The following is a 23,263-nucleotide window of genomic DNA, read 5'->3' as shown; positions in this document are numbered from 1 at the left end:
GTATACTTCCTTGTGGGACACCACAAGTCAAGGGTGAGTCACCAGAACCAAGGACGGGTGTTTTCGATAAATCTATGTTAAAAATGGAGTTTGAAGTTATAATGGGTTTGTATAGGAAGGGGGCGTGTCTGATAAAATGAATATCAAATATCTAAATACTGAATCAAGCAACTTAAAAACGGTCTGGGGGGCTCACAAAAGTCTGCGTAGACGATAAAATGACCCAAAGTTTTTTTGAAAGTGAAATATCCCTTTAAGTAAAAGTAGCAATACTGCAATATAGAATACTATTCAAAATGTACTTGAGTAAAAGTACAAAAGTATTGGCATCAAAATATACTTAAAGTACGGTAAGTACTCATTATGCAAAATGTCCCATTTCAAGTTCTCAAAATGAATGAAGATCTTTTGAAAATAGCAGATTTACAAGCTTGTGCACTTGTAGATTGGCTATTTTCAAATGGCCGAAATATATATAGGGCTGAAGTGGTTAATGCATGTTTTGTAATAATAATCAAAATCTACAAAGTAACTATAGTAATTAAGTAACTAACTCATTTCAATGGAAGTTGCTCACAAGCGCATGAAGCACCCGGAAGTACCTCTACTAACGGTATTGGCTCTTGGATTGGCTCCAATATGGGAGCCAATAGAGCAAGCGTACTAGCGTTTCAGACAACATACGCATGCGCAGTAGGGTTTTTTAAACGCGGTATCGTTGCTATTTCAGATTTGACCACCAGGCGACGGCCGCTTCACTGTTCTACCGCGGTTCACTAGCACGCATTTACCCCGTGACGTCACGGCACGCGCCGCACTGTTGGCCTGCACTGGTGTCATGCAGGGTTGCCAGATCTGCTTATTATAATTTCCCCGCAAGATTTTATTTGAAAATAGCCGATCTACAAGCTCACAACGCGTGTCGCATCGCGAGCTTGTAGATCTGCTATTTTCAAATAGCTGATGTATATGTTAAAGTGCCCATGTGGCCCATTAGTCGCTTCTTTTGGGCTGGTTTTCCTAGACCTGGTTGCTTGTTTCTCTGACAGAATCTGGCAACACTGCTGGTGTGGTATCATTAATGTGGGTGGAAAGGAAAGGAAGAAGGAACTAGCGTTTAAGCTGTAAACTCTATGGTTTGAAGCAGAACGTCAAAAGCAGTTGTTTTCCCGCAGCGACACAGACACGCACCTGTGGACACAACGTTATGTGTATAAACACCGTCTACAGACTGTTGTTGTCGCCAGTGTAAACGAGCCACCATGGATGCAGTGAACGCGTTCAACTCGGAGGTAAAGTTGGAGAACGTCGTATCTTTTTTTTTTATTATTAGACAAGCGCTGCTAACAACCCGTTAGCTACATGGCTAACGCGTTCGGTGCTAACCTTGACTTTACTAGCGAAAATGACGAGGTTGCACGGTTCGTTTGAGTTTGATGTTATGGAAATAAAGCTGTATGTTGTTGATGTAGATGGCAAACGGTATAGGATTGCGCCATTGAGTGGATCATTGTGGTGAATGTTGTCAGCGTGGTGTTTAGCGGGCCCGATGGCGACAGTGTGGCTACATGGCTAATGTTATCTATTTGGCTTAGAAACCAAACATCGGGACCGTAGCGTTAACGTTGCATATTAACGTTTTAATGTACGGCCAGCAACGCAACGTTAAGCATCTTTTATACTGTGTTACTTGAGGAAATTTAAAAAAAATACGTCTTTTCACGTGAAAAAAATTCTCGTCGATACTTTCAAGTGAAACTACGCCATTACTGTTTCTCACAGTAAACGGTGGTCAAAGGTCAGTAGCTTGGGAGGGGTCACAACACAAACAATGTGTGATATATGTCTTGTTTTATTCAAAGGTCGCTGTTGTGGGAATTAAATATATTGTCCTTGGTGAGAGAATGAATTACGGCAACTAGATGTATTTAAGTTAAGTCGATTTATTTTTCTACAACAGATGAAGATAAAAGAAAATGGTTGCAATGGGAGTCTTGACACTGATCCGAAAGTTGGTGAGAAAACTAGTTCCTCAAAGGAGGATGAAAGGTTAACCCTTGTAATCAGACGGCTCTGGTGCAGTATTTTTCGTTAGCAGTTCTCCTTCCCCAGTAAACACTATGCAGGCGGCTTCTTAGCTGCCTTGTTTACGTGTTTAGGACACTCAATTCAGACATAATCACAACAATGTGGAGGTAATTATACTATTTCAGTCATACAGTGTAAAACCACAACTCAGATGAGAGTGAATGAATATTAAGTCAATAAAACATTAATAATCAGACGGCCGTTACAGTCGCTATCGTTTAAAGATGGACTACAATGCGTTCCTTAAGCTCCAATTTGCCTCCACTTCCAGTGAGTGTGCCTAGTGCCTACACCTTGCTTGTAGGCACACCCTGTCATCCTCAACCACACCAGACACATGCCGAAACTGAACTCAAATGTTGAACAAATAAACATTAAACATCAAACATTTGCATCAATTTAAAAACGTATTCACACAAAGTATACTCATACAAAAGGGCTTGTACGAACAAAACATTGTATGTGGCATCCATCAACACTTGACTCAAAGACAGTTATTAAACTAGCACAGCTTTCAAACATGTAGACCTAGTGGCTGGTTAGGTGTCGAAATTTGGTTCCAAGTAAGCAAAATTAAGCAATATTGCCTATATGCTGACTTGTGTCATTCATTGTTATTGTGGCAAAATCACATTTGAGTGACATGTACAAATTTTGCCTTTGGGTTCAGTGTTGTAAATATGTATTTAGACAACCTTAATCAATATGACTGAATTGACTGTATAGTGCCAAGATGTGCAATGTTTAGGCTATCATGGGTGGCAATTACTAGATAGGTACAATGTTCATGTATTCCTCAATAAAATCAGTTGAATGACAATGTTGCTGTGCAAATATTCTCACAGAACCCACTGCCCCTGAAATAAGTTGAGGGAATTGAGTGGGTAATATGTTTGGATGTCTGTTGTGATGCCTGTTCTACTTTTTACTTATACTGAATTATAGGGCTGCATGATTCTTGTTAAATATGAACCATGATGTTTCTTCAATTCTCACACAATTCTTTTCCTAAAACAAGTATTGCCCTCTTAACCCTTTAAGACCTGGAACGCATCTGTGTCACTTCTTGATTTGAGCTAAAAAGCATTATTTTACACTTTGGCTATTCAAAAATAGCAGATATACAAGCTCATACAAGCTTGTAGATCTGCTATTTTTGAAAAGTGAAAATGTGTGCAAATCTTTGAAAATATTGTTTAAAGCGAACATTTTAAATCTTTCTAAATATGTTGAGATGGGGGTCGGCGGCCAAATACATATAATTTTGGCGGTCCTAGACATGAAAAAGTTTGAGCACCAGATATAGAAACATATGTTTTTTCTGAAAACTGTTGGTATTTAGAAGACATTTGTAGAATCGGCTTCAGGTCTTAAAGTATATAAGTGGCGAGTATAAGATGTGCTGTCAGTAAAAAGGGCATTAAACATAACATATCCAAGCACACATAACGCAGTATTTCAAAATGCTGAACTTAAACTTAACCTGAAGGCCTACTGCAGAGTGCAGACTATCAACACTTTGAGGCGTAAGCCTGATTTATATTTCTTATTATGACAGTGTTGCTCGCTGAAAATAGGTCTCAAGCTCCCACTGCATTTATCTGTCGGCTGGGATTTTGACATGTTTTTGTCCTTCATTGCTAAATTATTTCATGGTGACATCTGGGGTGGTTGTAGAAAGTTATAGAGTGTCATCTTGCGTTGCTTCAATGTTTCTCAAAGCACTGCTTGCGAATTATGATTGGAAAAAATCCACACTGAAATGTGCTCCTTAATGTAGAAGCACAACTTCACTCTCTGGGAATTGTCCTTAGTCACTCATTTCTATAGCTTGAAAATGTTGTGCCATACGTTCTGTCATAGACTGTCCGAGTAGGCTAATCTGTTTCTGCTTCCTTCGACACGTGTGGTGTGTTACTTACTATAGTAACACGATAATGAGACCACTGGAATGGACTGTGTAACGTGAATGTTGAATTCATGTGTATTGATTGACAATTTGATTGAAAAAAGAATGTTCATAAGCAAAGTCAACACGTGAATGCAGTGTGATGTAAATGGAATTATCATTTAGAAATTAGATTGCATAGATGTATGAGTCAAGTGATTTAGTTTTGATTAATCATGCAGACCTATTAGCAGTGTTCCAATCTTCATAGAATGTTTATCAAGACGACTGAGTAATTCTTTTTTTCTTCCAAATTCATCAGCTGTTCTCCATGATTGACATGAAGCCTCCAATATCCCGTGCTAAGATGATGTCTGTAACCAAATCGGCTATAAAAGCTATTAAGGTAAAGTGGATCAAATTTTTATTTTTGAATTATACACACATATCTAAGTATTTTCTTTGAACTATGGCTGTTATAGGAAAACATGGTGGCTGTTGAGATTTCATAAAACTGATTAAACCACATTTCACAAAACAATGGAACACGGCCGAAAAAACATGTCCTTTCACAAAACAAACTTAGAAAATGGAAAACGATGACATTTCATGAAATGAAATGGGTAGGCTGTTTATTGGACCCTGTTGATCCTACACTACACACCACCACTGTCTTAAAGTATTGACATTTGATGAATAAAATGTATATCAAGAGGTGTGTTAAATCTACTGTGACTATTAATCCTCTTGCCAAAATAACCGATTTGATTTACAATGGCAGTGTTGATATCATGAGATGAGGGTGTAATTACTGTATACTTTCTGCTTCTTCGTTTCAATGGTGCAGTTTCATAGACTATCTAACCAGAACTCTTATAGGACGAGACTACTGATTTCTTAATTTGATAAATACCACGCACATGGTAATTAATTACTGACCTTGCAGACATTGACTGTCATGGTCCATGCTACAATGTATTGAGTACTCCAGAGGGATTTGTGCATGGATTCTTTTTTAATTTGTTTAAATATCTTGATTTCTTGCGTCCCTAATACCGCATTACCAAACTGCACCCTTAGAAAAGTGTCTGTTTGAGAAAGAAGTTTATTCTGACCTTAATTACACCGTGATCCGTGACCGTGATCTGTATATCATATCTGGTTGAGGAAAAATGCATGTTATTGCAAATGCACGCAATAATTCGGCCAGTGCTGGGTACCGAAACCTGAACATGCTGATAGACACAACGCAAAGTCACGCGTTGTCTGTGCAACAATCCCGGCGGGCAAGTTGATAGCGCTGCATATCAAGTCAGAAGTAACACATGCTGGGGAAATACAAAATTCAAGAAATTCAGAAATTAATACGATAAAGTGTAGGAATGATCAACACTGATTATGTCCATTAACCAGTAAGAATGATTGTCCTTACCTTTTCGTCTGTTTTGTGGAGTAGTTGTTGCTATTTTGTGCCAGTTTTCTTTTCTGAAAAAAATATTATTTTGGGGGGCATTTCTGCTTTATTTTGATCAGTGTAGAGAGACGGGAAAGGTGAGAGAGAGAGAGTAGGGGAGTAACGTACAGGCTGGCCCAGGAATCAAACCAGGGCATTAAGAGCCTATGTGGTACATGCTCTAGCTAGCCACTCTGCTATCGGGTCGTCCGCTCGTCCCCTGAAATGTTTTTGCTATATTCTTTTTGCGTGTGTAAAATGTTTGGATGTATTCATTAATTTGTGGAAACTGGTGATAATGTTGTGTCTTGGACTTCCCGGCCCCTGTAGGAAGATGATCATGGTTCTTGTGCGATTTTTATAAAAAAAAAAATGTTTACCTTCCATTGAAGCATCACAGGCTAGGGGTTTTATCGTTTGTTTAGACACTGCATTTGGTTTTCATGCAAGAACTGTGTGCTGGCAGAGGCTTTTAACCCATTAATACCTAGAACGCATCTGTGTCACTTTAGATTTCTTTGGCTATTCAAAAATAGCAGATATACAAGCTCATAGCGCGGCACCGAGTGCCGCGCTATGAGCTTGTAGATCTGCTATTTTTGAAAAATCGTGAAAAAAAAAATTCTGATTTTTTTTCAAAAAACTGTTAGGATTTAGAAAGCATTTTTAAGAATCGCCTCAGGTCTTAAAGGGTTAATTGCCTTGTTCAGATGGGAGTTAGTACCGCTGATTGGATTTGAAACCGGGTCAAGGACTATAGCCTTATTGTCCGGGCCGGGTGAAAAGGTCCTCATGTACGCAATTGTGAAGTCCTGCAAATTAACAATAAAGGTTTGGTTTAGGATTTTTTTGTGTTTTTCCTTTTTTCCATGGAAATCTTCCGAATGTTTGAGAACCTTCTTATTGTAACATATCCGTTTTAGAATCATTGAATAGTTTAAAATATTTCGTAAACAGAGCTGTGTTTTTGTGTTTCCTTACATCCTTCTGAAGGGTGTTTCCTTACATCCTTCTGAAGGGTGGAGCCACACATTAAACATGTCAAAGCCAACTTTTACATATGCAGGCCAGTTTCTGATGGCTAATGTGTGGCTATCGTTCAGGTTTCAGCCAGACCCATAGAGAGAGAGAGTTATATCACGCTTTGATCTTTCCGCAAAGCGGGCCGCTATGGGCTGAAGTCCCTCATTGAGATCGAACAAGCATTTCCGCATTCCATTCTTACAATGGGAGTCGACGCTAGTGTCGTCACTCTCATATTAGATTACGCTGGTGTCAGCTACAGATCACCAATAGGTCATGGGTGTGGGGAGGGGTGGAGTTTAGAAGCCCTTACCTGAAAACTTCACAAACTTTGAGAGCCTTTTACTCTCAGATCCAGTTTAACAACTTTCAAATAAGCATATCTTCTTCAAATGTTTTCTGATTTCAATGAATGACATCATTTGAAAGCTTACATTTTGTGCTTTCATAATCTGCAAAAAGATGTAAAACTAGAAAATGTGCTCCTCGGAGCACAAGTCTCCGCCAGCAGACTATAGCAATTATATTATCATAGCAATAACTAATGAGATACAGTAGGGTAAAATATATATCTTTTAGTTAAACAAAAAGTTCTAATACTTGTCTTCCAATGTTAAAAATAAAATAAGATGGGAAAAAAGAGATTAAAAAAAGATTCATATATTTACTAGTAGATGAGTATGCTTTCTTAGCTTTGGCCTTCTGCGCCTTTGCTTGACCAATGTTAGGTGTTCTCAGAGGGAAACACACACGCACAGACGGGTGATTTGGACTTACTGAAGGTACTGTTCCAATCAAGTCTGATTGATCCTGTTTTACCTCACTTCAAAAAGTAGGGGCTTTTTGAAGTGACACACCTATTTATAGAATTTTATTTCGTCACGCATCCCTCTAGCCAATCAGAGGCATTGGTGTCAACAAATTGACACGTGTCACGTGGAGCTTGCCCAATGTTAGCTTGGCTAACAATGTTTGCTCACACACGGCGGGACGAAGCGAAAACATATTCTCCACCTTCGGCGGAGACAATTACCAATGCCCCCTTGTGTCCTAAAGCACTGTACTTGGTGCGATGAGGGGTTATTGTGAGTCACTGGGGCACCCCACGTTGCAGAGTTTTAAATTTGAAATATGTTAGGAGTTACATTCATTCATTTTCTTATTTTGTTTTGAATATTTTAAGTGAGAATATGCATGTAAGACTGGTTTTGATTCTATTTCTCTTCTTAACCAGCACTATAAACAAATGGATGTCAGCTTGCTTTGATTGTATGTATTAGATGTCCCGATGCCATTTTTTCCTTTCCGATCCCACAACTTGTGTATAGGCTGATACGATCCGATACCAGAGGGCTTAAAACAATAATAATATATATTTTTTTTCTTCTTTTGAAGTCCACCGACGTAGTCAAGGGGCCGGGTTTACGTTCGTCTGACTTGACACGTGCTATGCTAAGCTTTGAACGTTCACTAAACGTCAGTAGGTAGGGTACTGGCACGGCTGTTTTGAGCTGCTTTCTTGTATTTTCATACGTTGGTCAGGGACTAGTAGGGAACCACAGCACATGCAGAAAAGGTCTGCGGGTGTTTTTTATCTAGATATCGCGGGTTGGATGTGCCCGCGCTCATCTCACGCACACCCGTAGTAGAGTTAAATAGTCGCAAAGTTTGTCTACTGGGAAAGAATGCTTGTATGAGATGTTTAAGCCACTGACTGCAGTTGTGAGTGTGTGAGTGAGTGATATGCTCGGACAGATATCTTGTGTTGTGGTTATAGCGAACTAAAGACGATTGCGTCCTCAGAATCAACGTGCACATTCCCGGTCGGGTAACTCAAAAGCAAACTCCACCTGCCAACCGTTACATAGACTAGCGTACTCACCGATTCAGATATGACCCAAATAAGGAGTATCGGACACATTTCCGATCCTAGTATCGGTATCGGGACATCTCTAGTATGTGTAATGTACTGAACAAAATGGCCATATTACCATAGCAGCTAATGAGTATCCTTTGGGTTGCAAATACTCATTATTTCACTCATTTATCAATACAATATTTATCATCTTACCACAATAACTAACCAATACAAATTTTAAATGATAGAATTTAAGGACATGCAACTAGGGTTGGGTATCATTTGTGTTGGGTTTGATCTGATAGGGTGCTAAACCGATACTTTTAAAACTCTGTTTGTCCCTGATCGATATTCATAATATTATGCACATGTACTACTACGCTGGAATGAAAAGGGATGTTGTGAATCCTTACTGTTATTATATTATATACTTAATTAAGGAAATCTACAAGCCCACAACACATATTATGCATTATACACATTATGAACTTGTAGATCGGCTACTTCCGGCATTATACGATGGATTATATAAATTGAGCATTGTGCATCGCTCTGCTTTCAAGTGTATCGCATGAATCGCCAGATAATTTGTAAAATGTTGTCCCCCATTTTACAAATTGCATGTCCCGGTGATGGAAACCTGCAGCCACACAGCTTATACTGTTAAGCTGTAAGCACATTGTCTAACTGTGTTCAAGTATCTAACTTCTGTCATAGCAAGTGTAATGTTGTTTCCTGGTCACTCTTGCAGTGATGCTTTTGTTGCTTTATTGTCACATCACAGGTGTAAAGAAGTGGGTGAAATAGTTTTTTGTGTGCAAGCTCCATCATTGTTGATTTCAGGAAGAGGAAAAAGAAAAAGAGGGGGGACAGGGAGAGCAAAGAGAAAATAAATCAAACGGTCCCAGGCAGTGTTTGTCTTTGTATCTGTGTTATGTGAAAGTGTAGGCTTGGCTCCAGTTGCCTAGCTTGGAACACCCGTTTCCATTCCCCTTGTCATCAGTTACACACCTGCCTGCGTAGGTGATGGTAGTATGTGGGTGGAGGTGGGGTGCTAACCCCCTGGCTATGGGTTGTGTGCCTCCAGGCTCCAATGTATGTGCCAGCTCAGCTCTTGGGTACACCTTGAAGACCTCCTCTGTTCACTGTATTTCATCTCATTGATGGCACAATGGCATAGTATGCCATTTTTTAATTCCATTTAATAAAGAAATACAAATATTTTCTTCCATCACTCATAATGTGGCCTACATGTCAACATAACTGTTTTTTTAGATTAATGTTGATTTTCTTTTCTTCATTAGCTCTACAAGCATGTTGTCCAGATTGTTGAAAAGTTCATCAAGAAGGTAAGTTGACCGGCATACCCTATTAACAATTATCAGACACTTAAGGTTTCAATATGCTGTGTAAAAAATGGATGCCACGGGATGGACACTAACTATTACTGTTCTTAATTTTTCCCCCTTTTTTCATCAGTGTAAGCCAGACTTAAAAGTGCCTGGGTTGTATGTGGTTGACTCCGTTGTTCGACAGTCCCGCCATCAGTTCGGTATTGACAAGGATGTGTTTGGACCCAGATTCTTGAAGAACTTCATTGATACTTTTCAGAATCTTTACCTCTGTCCTACGGAAGATAAGGTAGTCTATGCTTTTGATGATTAACTTAGAAGGAAGCTGAACATTGTTAAGACATGTCTTTATAGTGTGCGTATTGTATCATTTCAGAGCAAAATAGTGCGTGTCCTTAACCTGTGGCAGAAGAATGGAGTGTTTGAAATGGATATCATTCAGCCTCTATTGGACATGGCCACTGGCGCCTTTGTGCCTGCTCCGTCACAAGCAGCCGCAGGTAAAGAAAAATATGTTTTTCTGAAACTGGCACGTTATTTCAAATATACTAGCACTTATAACATTGGAAATCAAACTTTTTGAAACGTATGTGTTGGCTGCTTAATTTCAATAAAACAAACCGATTTGAATGGCTATATGGATTAGGTTTATAACCGTTCTGAAACAGAAAAAAATATTAATAAGACCACATCTCAGTACCCGACCCAAGGCTGAAGGGTTTAATCATTTGAACTATTAAAATAATCTATGACTGCAACCTATAATATTGATCAAATTGGAGTATAAGGAGAATGGATGGTAAAACTTTTTTTCTCTCCTGTAAATCATTAACCAAGGCTTTTATTGTCACATGCACTTAGTGTAAAATACAGCAGTAACAACATTGCAGGCAGTGAAATTGCCCCTTATTTGCCACCTCCCTAATATGAAATTGTTTGCATCTAAAGACGTACTCACGTTTACTTTTGTGCATGGAAATCCATTTGCTCAAATGTATTGCGTACATGTAAAGCCACTGTGTTAACATATGTTCCTCTTTCCTGGCAGTTTCAACTACTGCACAAATAGAGTCACAGCCCCCTACTTCCGCTGCCTCAACTGTGGCGTCTGTGTCCCAGATGCCTAATGCTGATGCCTTAGCTGCAGTAGCACAGCTGTTTCAATCCACACAGGGACAGGAGGTGAGCCAGAGATTAAAGTGATCCACTGTAAGCAACTGCTACCACTAAATGACTCATTGCCTCACCTCACCTCTCCTTTTCTCATTAGTTGCATAAAATGCTTCAGAACTTGCAACAAGACAGGGCCATGCCTACCTTTGTAAACAACATATCGGCCCATGACCAGATGCCTGCAGCCCAACCCATTTCCAACAGCACACACACAGAACAGAAAAGCTCTTTGGCCAAGGTACCAGTCTTAACCCAGTCTTAACATTGTTTGCTAATATCTGTGTGTGTGTGTGTGTGTGTGTGTGTGTGTGTGTGTGTATGCGTGTGTCTGCCTCATTACGGTCCACTTTGCATTTCAGTACATACAACAGTCAACAAACTACTTTGCCAGTTATTCATTTCTGTTACCAAAAGTCACAGTGGAATTTTTTAATGAGTAGAGCAGTGCAAAAGTTGTTTAAAAAAAAGAGACAACTTTGATAATATGTACTGTACCTTGATGTTAATTTTATTTTCTACTTGTATTTACTCTTCACATTATTTAATAATGCATTTGTGTTTTCTTAGACACTTCTTGACCGTTTTGATTACGATGACGAGCCAGAGGATGCGAAAAATAAAGACCTCAGTGGCCAACCTCAGTAAGTTCATAAAAATAACCTCAGTGCCAATACTATGTGGGTGGCTATGTATGAGAAAATGGCCAAAACGTGTGTACCGTACTTCTATCTACAGTAGGCACAATGTGGAAAAACAACTACAGTTGTTGCCCACCGTCTCCATTATAATACAGTATAATAGAGACTGTAATTACCAAATGATGATCATGAAAACTATTACTTTACTTTATTTGTTTATTTAGACAGGACAGAGCATATTAATGAACGTCACATGAACGTAAATACACCGGATTTAGCAAAGATGCTAATTTTCATCCGCAGTCCTCACACAAAACATAAAAACAGAAAAACAATAACATCAGAAAACAGACAAACGGTGAAATACAATTACATTACATCACATAGCCTAAAAAAAACCTAAAATATGATCACAAATGGTTGCAGCTTTGGTTTTCAAGCAACCATCTTTTCACATTGAATTTAAAAGATGGAAATGTAGCACAATCCCTTATATGTAGAGGAAGGCCATTCCATGCTACACAACCCTGTACTGAGAGGACATTTTGACCGAAGGTTGTTTGCCGGTGCGGCACTTCACAATCTCCTCGAGTGGTTGCTCTGGTACTGATTCCTCTTTCAGGCTTCCTTTTAATGAATTCCCTTAGGGGGGGCGGGCACAGACCATGTAAGGTCTTGTATATGACCCCAACCTGTTTGAACTTTTTGAAATTGTCGAAGCTAAAAAAATTGAGCCCCCTGAGTATGTTACAATGATGATAAGAGTGAGGCTTCCTGTCAAACACCTTGAGCGCACTTTTGTAGAGCTGTTCGATGGGTTTTAGGATCGTCACGCCAGTGCAAGACCAGTTTGTAAAACAGTACTCAATGTGTGATAGGATCATACAGTGAAGATACGATCTGGCAGCTCCAACTGTCAGGAAGGGTCTAATTTGTTTAACATTTTGAAGGTTGAATTTAATCGTATTTGTGACTTTCTTCACATGTTTTTTAAAAGTTAGGGTTGAGTCTAGTATGACTCCGAGGTACTTGAACTCTGGGACAAGTTCAAGTTCCTCCCCACCCAGAAACACATTTGAGGACTCCAACACAACTGGTCTTTTGGAGAAGGCCATGCAGACTGTCTTTTTGGCATTCAAGAGCAGACATGAATCTATAAGCCAGTCTTGAATGCTTGTCAGAGCTGAGGTTATTGTAAAAAACGTGCTTTGATTTGTCACCGTTTCATCCCATTTCATTACTCCCACTACTGAGTAGTGAGTATTAGGGCATGTAACAATTCACTCAACTCACAATACGATTTGAATCACAATACTAGGTTCACGATACGATTTTTCACGATTTATTAAACACAAAATTATTTTCACAAAGGCAAAATTATTTTCCAGACAAATATATGTTTTCATTATTTCTCTTACACAAATCCAGTTTTCTTCTCTTCATTTTTGTTTTATTTTTTACAATACTACTGTGTTTTCTCTTATCCTCTTTTAAATGAAGTAGCTAATGATTGAAAACTATTTTTTTAAATTATCAATTCTCTTACAAAGATCCTGTATTTTATGCTCTCTTTTTTTATGCTCCCTCTGCTGTTTGCATCGCGATATTTTTTTTTTTAATCGATCAATTTAATTTGTTACCAGTTTGAATCGATTTTAATCGATTTACGATAAATCGTTACATGCCTACTGAGTATTCATTATCCTTGATGCTGTTTGTCCATCTTTAGAACTCAGACTCCGTGTCACATACTTTTGTGTCATTACAGCGCAGTCCCAGGAACTGTTTTCAATCAATTTCCTGGACGGATGCCAAACATGGAGAATTATCATCCACATATGGGAGAGACTGCCAGTAATGAGGTATTTAAAATTGTTGCTCTGACATGGTACCTACTTAGTTAGATAAAATGGAATATTATCAACACGATTCTTACAAATAGGTTCCAATTAGATGCTTATTATAGATGCCAATTAGTACTGCTTTTAATATAAAATGAACACTTAAATCTACCTGTGTCTCGAATTCTCCACAGCACTCTGGACATATGATGCACGATGTGCCTCAGATGATGCCAGATGAATACTCGTCTATGAATGAGTCATATTCACGGGTAAAGCATCAGATTTATTTCAGGTTTTGCTCAAGGAATGTGAGCTTCTCTGTTTTATGTTTCTATTCGTTGAGATGGCGGACGTGTGGATGAAATACAATTGCCACATATGGTGTTGGTGCTGCTTGATTAATCAAAAATAATTGAAAAATGTCATGTTTCACAGTTAAGTAATGGTGAAACTTATTTGGTTAGCTGTTGCACGTTGCCCTCATGTCTTCACCGGTATCAAATGGTTGATAACATTGTACAACTCATCTTCCCATCCATCGTACTCAAAGACATGACGTGGGCTATGACGTTATGGAATTTCTATTACCGTGGTGAAAAGGCAATGTGTCCTGGCGGTTAACTGCACCCTCAAAAATTAAGGAAATAAAGTAATAGAATAATTACTAATTAAAGAAAATTGTTGTCACAGCCCTAGACATGGCATGTCAAGGAAATGATATAGAAACATCTGGCTACAGTTCACCACATACTATTTCCTGCTTTTGCACTGTGTACGTATATTATACTTTGGCCATCCTTCTACAGCATGTAGCATGTATAAGTATATTTTCTCCAATATCCACTTGAACCCCAGCGTCTCCATTCTGGGGGCGAACATTCAGTGAAAATGGCAGATCTTTTAAGCGTTATGAGCTTTTTTCTGCGAAGAGATTTGGTATAGAGGGGAAAAAAAGAGCTGACCAATTGTAGAGCCCTGGGAGATCCCGGTCAACTAAGTATATAGGGATTAAGTGGATATACAATGGTTATACTGTATATCTAAACAGTATAGTTATACTGTATATTTTACCTCAGTGACCCAGCCCCGCTATTCACAGAAATGGTTTTGTTTGTGTATATTGATACTGTTGTTTTTGGCTCGCCTATAAGTTGAAGAATTTTCTACACTAACACACTTTACATTTTATTACTACTTGCTGTTCAGTAACCTTGTTTTATAAACTTCACCTACTCATATTATACCTTGATTTTATTATATATATTTTTCTGAGTTGCTTCTCAGAGGGAAGCCATCTAGAATAGACACTACTTTTGTTTTATCATTTTTGAAATATTTAATTCTAATCAAAGTCAACAGGCAATATTTCTGTCATAGGTGTGTTATAGACTGACTCGCATGTGTTTTTAAAAGGCTACAATTGAAAAGTACGATTGATGATTCTTCTTACCACAGTGTTTATTTTTTTCCTTGCACACAAGTGTTCCTTCTGAAGCATTCTTAAGCTTTAGAGTGTGATTATATTATGATTAAATATGTTCCTTTTCGTTGTCTCTGTAGGAGGGTTCAAGAGAGGAGTCCGCGAGGAGGGAAGGCAGGCACAGAGGATATGGTCGGCGATCCAGGTCCAGATCTGGCTCCAGGTGAGCCCCCCCCCCCCAAAAAAAAGACTTCACTGGCCAATCAGTGTCATAACATTTCAAAACAACAATGGCGGCACTCAGCGGTAATGTTGTGCAGTCGTATCGATGTGGCTTTTAAAACTTGGTGAATAGAATCCCAGGAATGAATAAAGGCAACATTGTGCTTTGAATGCGACAGGTTGAAGAAATATCGACCAACATACTTTTACTGTGTCTGGTCAGTTAGAGATGGTTAGCAACATAGCCAGTGCAAGCCTTGAATAGATTGGCCACCCTGATAACGTGCTCACAAATGCTCCCCATGTGGGTCGAGCTTGACAATGACTTCACATGCTTTTACTATTGTGATTTGGTTAGGAGATGAACCAGTATTAACCAATGGCCAATGACTCCCACTTTGGTAATGCCCATCTCAGAAAACGGCTGCATTGAGATGGCTTTCAGACTGAGGAATGGAGTGAAACAAGTGTCGGGCAAGGGCCTGTGCCTGTGCTCACGATGGAGGCAGTTTTTGGGGGTCACTGGTTAAATTGACCACACAGGGTCGCTGCAGGCACAATTTCCATGTTATCGTTCAGCTTATCGTTCAGCATATAACATTTTTGGCCCGCCCATTCCCGCCCTCAGCTATTCAGAAACCGCCCGCTCCTGTGAGATTTGCTTTGGGTCGCGCTTGACCGCCACAATCCCAATCGAGGGCTCTACAGGAAACCTGATTCCTGAGTGGCCGTTCTACGTCCCGCCCACTATGGCAGCGTTGCGGCGTAACCTGATACACCCTTGTATGTACTTGAAAGACAGGGAATCAATCACTATCTGCTTGTTTATGTGCAGACAGTTTAATGATAAATGACATGGATGTTATCAGTTCCATTGCCAACACATGCTGTCCTCTTAAGCTAAGTCAAGACCGGGTCAAATTTACCTTGTTTTCTCAAGGTAAAATATAACTATTCAACTCGCAGTCTGACAAGGTTGATAATGATGATTTTATCTTTTTCATGTGTGACGGGTCAACATGAGGATTCTTGACATGACCATTTCAAAATTGAGCTGTGTGCACTGTGCAAGCATTATGCTCCGAAAGGAAAGTTATCTAAGACGAGTATTGAGGAAGATTCCATGTTTCTGTTACATGAATGTAGACATCGGCTGGTCGTGCTGGATGCTAGTTCTACCCACTGGTCACCGGGGTAGGCAGCATTCAATGCGGAGTGTTGGCTCTACCTTTTAATTTGTGTACAAGCCTACCAATGTTGAAGTGGCTACACAACATGTGTACTGTTTATAGATTGTTAGACAACAGCATTTTTGACAAATTTTGTTTAATTCACCCAATTTCTGTGCTTCTTTTCAAACGAGATTTTCATGCCGCTATTCTGCTTCAAATCTAGTCCTACAGTATATTGTGCTGATCAGAGCAACGGTCACCACATTTGAAGAGTTGTACACTGCTGTAACACTTCGCCTGTGGTCCCTAACAGGGCTCCTGGGGGCCACACTTCGGCCGACCCATGAACAGTATTTGTGCCAAGTTTGGTGTGGATTCGATCAATGGTGGGCCTGTGGACACCGGGGGCCCCTGACATGGCCCCTGTTGTGACTATTGTCATAGCAGACCCCTGAACAGTGTTTTAAGCCAAGTTTGGTGCGTAACAGAGCGCCGGTGCGCCTGTGGCCATGTGGTGGTGTGGCTATTCTCATAGCTGATACCTGAACAGTGTCTGTGCCATGTTTGGTGCAGATTCTCTGGTGAAATATGCACTAATGAACATTGTTCAATATGGTTCGTTGCAGATCTCCCAGGAGGAGAAGGTCGAGGTCCACGTCTCGCTCGAGGAGGTCACGCCATCGACGCTCTCGTTCCCGTTCTAGAGAACACCGCAGGAGATCACCCAGGTCTCGTTCCCAGGAAAAGAAGGAAAAAGAGCGTAGACAGAAAGGTCTTCCTAGTATGAAGAACCAGACACTTAGTGGTATGTACCGATATATCAATAACAATATTAATTGTAAAACAATATGTAGGTGGCACTGGCAACTGGATATTCAACCCAAAAAGTACTCGGTCAGGACAGTGAAAATCTAAATTGTTTTGGCTCAGGTGCACTTTTATAGCATTTGTAGATTTCTTGTCATAAAGAATATTTTGAGAAAGCATTCTTGTGCTTGTCTTATTACTGTTCTTGTTAAAGTTGCCTGATAAAATTAAAGCTGGACTACGTAACTTCTCTTTTGTTGTGATTTACAATGTTATTTTGTCAAATCTGTATGGTAATACAATATCACTTAATACTGTACAATTGGGGTGTTGTATTTGGTCTCCCTGCTCTTCTATTGAGACATTTAGATCCTGGGTCTGGTTTGACACGACTCATTGGCGATGTCATCCCTGAGCAAGCAGGCAGGCTCCATTAGCTCATTTGTTAAAATGTCAGCACAATGTCAGAGACCCGTGTTTGAATCTGGGGTAGAACAGGACATCTTTCATCATCTTTTCCTTTTTTTTATTATTAATTTCTTAAGTAAGGCACTTTCATTTACCTTTTTTTTTTAAAAACTTTACCTTTAACCTTACCTTTTACCCTAGGCATATCACTTGGCAAAAGCTATCTATTGCCACAGCCGCTTGCTGTCAGTTATCTTAGTATACTTATTGTCGCTTTGGATAAAAGCGTCTGCTAAATGACTGTAATGTAATGTAATACCCTTTAGGTTCAAGTATAATTTCTTCCCATGATTTCTGAAATGTTTGTCCTTTTTTGTAGTTTGCAGCACTACACTGTGGGTAGGACAACTAGACAAGAAAACGCAGCAGCACGACGTGATGTCCCTTCTGGAAGAGTTCGGGCAGGTTGATTCCATCAATGTAAGTTTTGACATCGTGAAGTATATTGTTCAATTTGAAGGCTTGAATAAGGTTGAGTTGACGTTATCCATTGCCTTACTGTATTTATTCACTCTTGTCTAGATGATTCCGCCCAGGGGTTGTGCTTACATCGTTATGGTTCACAGACAAGATGCCTTTACAGCCCTGCACAAACTCAGTAGTGGGCCATATAAAGTCCACCAGAAACCAATCAAGGTGAATACATTTCAACACACTGATTTCCACTGCGTATGTGTATTGACCAAATGTTTGGTAGTGGACACAACTTAATGATTATTGGATATGTCATTCTTCTTGCCTAGATTGCTTGGGCTTTGAACAAAGGTATAAAGTCGACACACAAAAAGTTCTGGGATGTGGAGCGGGGCGTCACCTACGTTCCTTGGAGCAAAGTCAAAGTTGAGGAGATCGAGAGCTTTCGGGAAGGAGGCGTACTGGATACAGAAACATTTAATCCAGGTAACCACTGAATCCTTTTCCTAACTAACCACTTGTTCTTGTATAGGTGGGAGTGATTGTGTTTTGATGGCATGTTGTGTTCTCCCTCATTCACTGATTCTTTTTTTTCCTGTGTGCACAGAGTGGAATAATGTTCTTAAGGACATCAATAAACCAGCTGTAAATGGAGCCTTGGAAGGTGAAAGGGCAGATGGAGGAGCTGCAGCTCAGATTCAGGTAATACTAATATGGTTTTATATGAAACTCTTCTTTAGTAGTACATTCATCGTTTGTTGTGCTGGCTGGAGATTGATTTGCGAAAAGACCAGCTCTTATGGATATATAACAGTCACATTTTAACCACATAGTTGATTAATACACATTTTAAGAACAAAATTACCTTAAAACTGCTTGAAAGGCCACTTCTTTGATTCTGTCTTTCTATCCAAGTGTTTTTGTCAGACTAAGTTGACTGAATAAAACATGGTGGATCAATCTGTCATTTGAGATATAGTTCATTTAAGAAATGGTGCTAGGGTTCACAACATTTTAAAGTTTGAAATACTTGATACTACATCATTATCAAATAATATCAACAAAATTGTAATGGTCTCCCACCACCTTTTCCCTGTGGGTGGATTTTGTCATCTCAGCAGTAGTTACTAGGGGTAAAGGGTATTGCCTTTACCCCTAGAAGGTAGAAGTGACGACTAGGTAGCTTCTGCTTGAATAATAACAATCAATTTAACTTGGCACACACCACTAGAATTAAGTGGAACAAACGGAGGACGTCTGACTTACAAGATTAGGGTCAGGCTCCTAGGGGTGGGACGATAAGAGTAACTCACGATACGATGACCATATTTGGCGACGTTGCCCTTTTTAAAAGTCTTCTCTCTGCTTAGTGTGACAATATCACAGTATCATGTTCCGTATACATACTGTACATTCCAAGTCATATGAAACGCAGAGCAACGTTTTGGTGAGCACACATATTACAAGAAAACTAATGGCTTGCAAACAAGTTCTACCTGACTGAAAGGATGATCAGTAGCCTGCTTGTTGTAATAAAACAAAGATAGTTGGTGCCAGTGTATCGATAACGTATCCCGAGAGGAAGTACGATAACGTATCGCAGTATAGATTTTTCTTGTCCTACCCCTAACATAGTTTGCAGTTGCATCTGTCTTTTCAACATTGCAGAGATCTCGTTCTGAATTAAAGTGCACATTCAAGCAGTGATATTTCTGAGTTTGACTGCATTGTTTCTGACATGTTGCCATTAGCTGTGCACATCATTGTTGCATTACCAATCAGAGTGCAAACACAAGTGGAAAATCTGTGATGCGATCAAATGGTGTACAACATTGCTTTACAGGACAAATGAGGGGCACAAAGCCTCAAATAACCTTTGGCCACAGAGAATGGTCATTTCTGATGGGCCAGAGGGTGTTCATTATTTTCAGATTACTTTTACGTAGTGTCCTCATCGCCATCTAAATTAACACTTTTACTAAAGATTGTGATGTATTATGTTATTTAAGTGAACATTAGCCACAAGCTGTCACAAACAACGATGCTTTTCAATATAACTGTCAACTTGAGGGAGCATAAAACGTGATATATTTTTCTGTAAAGTAACATTCCACGGTTGACTAAGATAGTGCCAACACAACATTTCTATTCAGAGAGTGTATTGCCCCAAAATATGAATTAACACTACTTATACTCAGCCAAGCAGGATAATCAAAGCCGAGCAGTTATGAAAAATAATGCACTCTGCAGAGACAAATATAACATCTGCAATCATGCTTTATTTTTTGATTATCCCTTACATGACAGTTGTTTGAGATGGGGAAATATCAATAGGATAATTCACAAGCAAGCACAAAAAGAAGGGATAGAATGATAGTATTATGACAGGCTGTCCCTCTTACCCCCAAGATTCCTCAACTAGAAGATAGTTGTAAGGCTTTCTGTGTTTCCTAGACATTGAGACTTGCTGTGACCATTGGCTCAGAAGGTGCGACTAAATATTTGTGTATACTGAGTCGTCAGACATCAGTACATCCCATCTTGCTTTTCTTTAGAGCAGTTACAGATCACTCTACAAACACTTTAAACAAGGCCCATTAAACAACACGACTGGTTAAATGCAGCTTCCATGTTTCTCTATTGAATAAAAATGTGTTTTTGTGATGAAGGTGCTTAGGAATTTAGGTGACACACATGGGGGACATTTCTTTTTTTAAAGAACCAGTATCAATCAGATTGATCAGCCTTAAAAAGAAAGAAGGCACCTGGGAGTGCAGACCCTGCTCGCACCAACATCTCGTGCTGTGCAACACCTTGGTTGATTGTTTTCTGTTCCTGAGATATGACCGGCTATGTAATTTTGGTGTTCGTTTTGAGATATGCCTGTGGAAAGGCGGTTTCACATTTACATTGAACATGTTTACTCTATGATGTCATTTGATGGCACAGTGGGACATCATGGACTGCAAAGGATTACATCACTTGATTTAATTTTCAAGAGGAATCCAATGCGTAAACCTCATCTTTCTTCGTCTCTGTTCCTGACATGACTTAATGTAATATTTACCTTGCACTTTTCAAACCAAACATTAATCATCTCTTCGGTGCAGCCTACTGATTATTCACGCAAGGGTCAACTAATGATTTTTCAGGGCCAATACCATTATTTTTTTATCCGAGTCTGGATGAACCGATAGATATCTTACTAGTGTTTAATTACGGTATTGTTTTTTATTTTTATTCAGTGTTAAAATTTTACAATGAGACAGAACTGTATTTAAATAAGTATGTTTAACCCATTTAGGGCGGGAACCCCTATTTGTAATTATACCTTTCAAGACGGGAACCCCTTTTGGGGTTGTTGTTGCTATGTACAGCAAATGGCAACATAAATTTTTCTTTACATTCTTGAATAAAAACGTTTTTCAGAAAACTTAGGTCAGGATTTAGGAGGCGTTTTTAGAATCGACCTCGGGTCTAAATGGGTTAATACGATCTCAAACATGCAGCAACTACATTTTATTACATTATTTTGCATGCACTTCCCAAGAGATGATATACTAGACCCATGAGGGTGCAGACTTTTATCAGCCAGAATGTAAGCCCAAACAGCCGATGTTGATTTTTGTTTTGGAAGAACATTTGATCAATAATATTTGATCAATAATCCCAGACGATAATTCGTCGACCCCAACCAGTAATCATGAAAATCCGCCCATCCATTCTTAATTTTGTTCACAGATTGAGACACAATACAGGCAGAAACAAGCGAGTACACACACACACACACACACACACACACACAGAGAGAGTAATTACAATACCCTGCCATGCATCACTGCCAGCAGGGTAAAAAAAAACTGTGAGCCTCAGCTGGGAAAGCAGGGATGAAGCTAGCTTATCGATCTTACACAGTCAAGCTAAATTTAGCCACCTTACTCGAAGTAAAGTTACTTACCGCGACTGTATGACTGACAACTGATGAGACGTGAGTTTGCAATCAGAGGAACCATCCCAAGCTGGGCGAGAAGGTAAGGTAAGCCTACAGCATTGTGAGCCTACGTGGCTTACTCGCCTGCATTTTCATTGAAGTTGGTATAGTTTTTTTGGAAGACTAACGGTGACGCACTAATGGCTTTACAACAGGGCTGTGCAATACTGGATGCCAGTGCATACGACGGGTTTAATGGCATCAAAAACACACGAGGCATGGAGTATCAAAATATTCATGGCATCCATCTCAACTGTCCTCACTAAATGATCTTAAAGAATGAACTTAAAGTGGCTTTGCATTTGAAACATTACGGGGTCTGATATTGTAGGCTTGTGTGACATTTTACAGCCATGATGCCTTTCCACAGTGTCACATTGTTGACAAATAAATGGAGGGCAATATTTGTGGTTGTCATTTGTGATTTCTTCTGTCACCATAAAAAAAAACATTTCTATTGTATACTTTAAAATTCCTCAATATTAAAACGGCATTGCATTCAAATAATTTTAGTTCTCTTGGATATAGATGTAGACTGCAAATGTTTATCATTTCTAAAATGTACTACAGACTCGGTTAACTCATTGACTGCCAGAGTTAAACATCATCTAATGGCTACCCTTGCCAGCGATTCCGAGCGTTTTTTACTAACCTTTAAAATGTCATAGAATATTTTTCTTCCCAAAGATCCACCCACCGATCGCTTTAAAAGACGTAGCCGAGTCTCGTAGAATCTGAGAAAATAAATTGTGCCGCCGCGATAGTCCATTCCATAGTTGTGGGCACTGGGCAGTTGAATGTGGGTTGTTTTCGCCAAAAAGCTACATAAAGCAGAGAAAAATTGACTTCCTGAAATCCTTTAACATTAGGTCAAACAGGGCTGGGTTTGTTGTGATCACATTATCTCCGGGTCTACTGTTCTCCAGAAGTCATAGTATCACTCATAGGTTGGCGAACAGAGCCCTCTAGCGTAAACCATTGAAAACACACACACTGAAGGGGCACGGTGGCGCAGTCGGTAGCGCTGTCGCCTCACAGCTTGAAGGTCCTGGGTTCGAGTCCCGCCGGGGACGCTGTGGGCGCTGGGGGCGTGTCTTCTCCTCCGCGTCATCAGTGCCCATACCCTAGGTGGGATTGGCGAAAGGGCCTACTCTCTGTGGAGTTTGCATGTTCTCCCCGTGTCTCCTAGGGTAGTTAATACCCTCACAAAAACATGTAGTAATCCTGGTCGCTATACCGCCTCCCCCATGACAGCCGGGGCGCCTGATGGAGGGGAAGGGAACTGGTTGGAATAACGTGTTCCTTCCACGCGCTACGTCCAACCAGGGAAACTCTCCCCTGTCAGGTGACAAGAAGGTCAGTTGGCTCTCATGCATTGAAGGAAGCATGAGCTCGGCCCTGGCCTCCCTAGGCTGTGGGGGACTGGTGTAGGGCTGGTGTAGCGCCCAGGAT

The 23,263-nt window shown here is 39.8% G+C and overlaps 1 protein-coding gene across 2 annotated transcripts in view; it reads left to right on the top strand.

Moving 5' to 3' along the window:
• Positions 1-1,100: 1,100 nt before the first annotated feature.
• Positions 1,101-23,263, top strand: part of LOC308085083 (SR-related and CTD-associated factor 4-like) — a 37,999-nt gene continuing 15,836 nt past the window's right edge. Inside the window, exons 1-16 of one of the 2 annotated variants that reach the window (XM_080428146.1) lie at positions 1,101-1,292; positions 4,299-4,382; positions 9,615-9,659; positions 9,790-9,951; positions 10,039-10,162; positions 10,711-10,844; positions 10,933-11,073; positions 11,403-11,476; positions 13,242-13,335; positions 13,509-13,586; positions 14,878-14,960; positions 16,758-16,936; positions 17,726-17,826; positions 17,929-18,042; positions 18,150-18,306; positions 18,428-18,522. In XM_080428146.1, coding sequence (XP_080284272.1) covers positions 1,263-1,292; positions 4,299-4,382; positions 9,615-9,659; positions 9,790-9,951; positions 10,039-10,162; positions 10,711-10,844; positions 10,933-11,073; positions 11,403-11,476; positions 13,242-13,335; positions 13,509-13,586; positions 14,878-14,960; positions 16,758-16,936; positions 17,726-17,826; positions 17,929-18,042; positions 18,150-18,306; positions 18,428-18,522 — 1,695 coding nt within the window. In that variant the 5' untranslated portion in view covers positions 1,101-1,262. Of the gene's footprint in view, positions 1,293-4,298; positions 4,383-9,614; positions 9,660-9,789; positions 9,952-10,038; positions 10,163-10,707; positions 10,845-10,932; positions 11,074-11,402; positions 11,477-13,241; positions 13,336-13,508; positions 13,587-14,877; positions 14,961-16,757; positions 16,937-17,725; positions 17,827-17,928; positions 18,043-18,149; positions 18,307-18,427; positions 18,523-23,263 lie in introns of both variants that reach the window. The other variant, XM_080428145.1, reaches the window with a different exon arrangement.

This window comes from Gymnoscopelus braueri (assembly GCF_963280865.1).
Source record: "Gymnoscopelus braueri genome assembly, chromosome: 5".
Classification (NCBI taxonomy): Eukaryota; Metazoa; Chordata; class Actinopteri; order Myctophiformes; family Myctophidae; genus Gymnoscopelus; species Gymnoscopelus braueri.
Note: the sequence above shows the minus strand (reverse complement) of the source record. Positions and strands in the feature narration are given on the sequence as shown.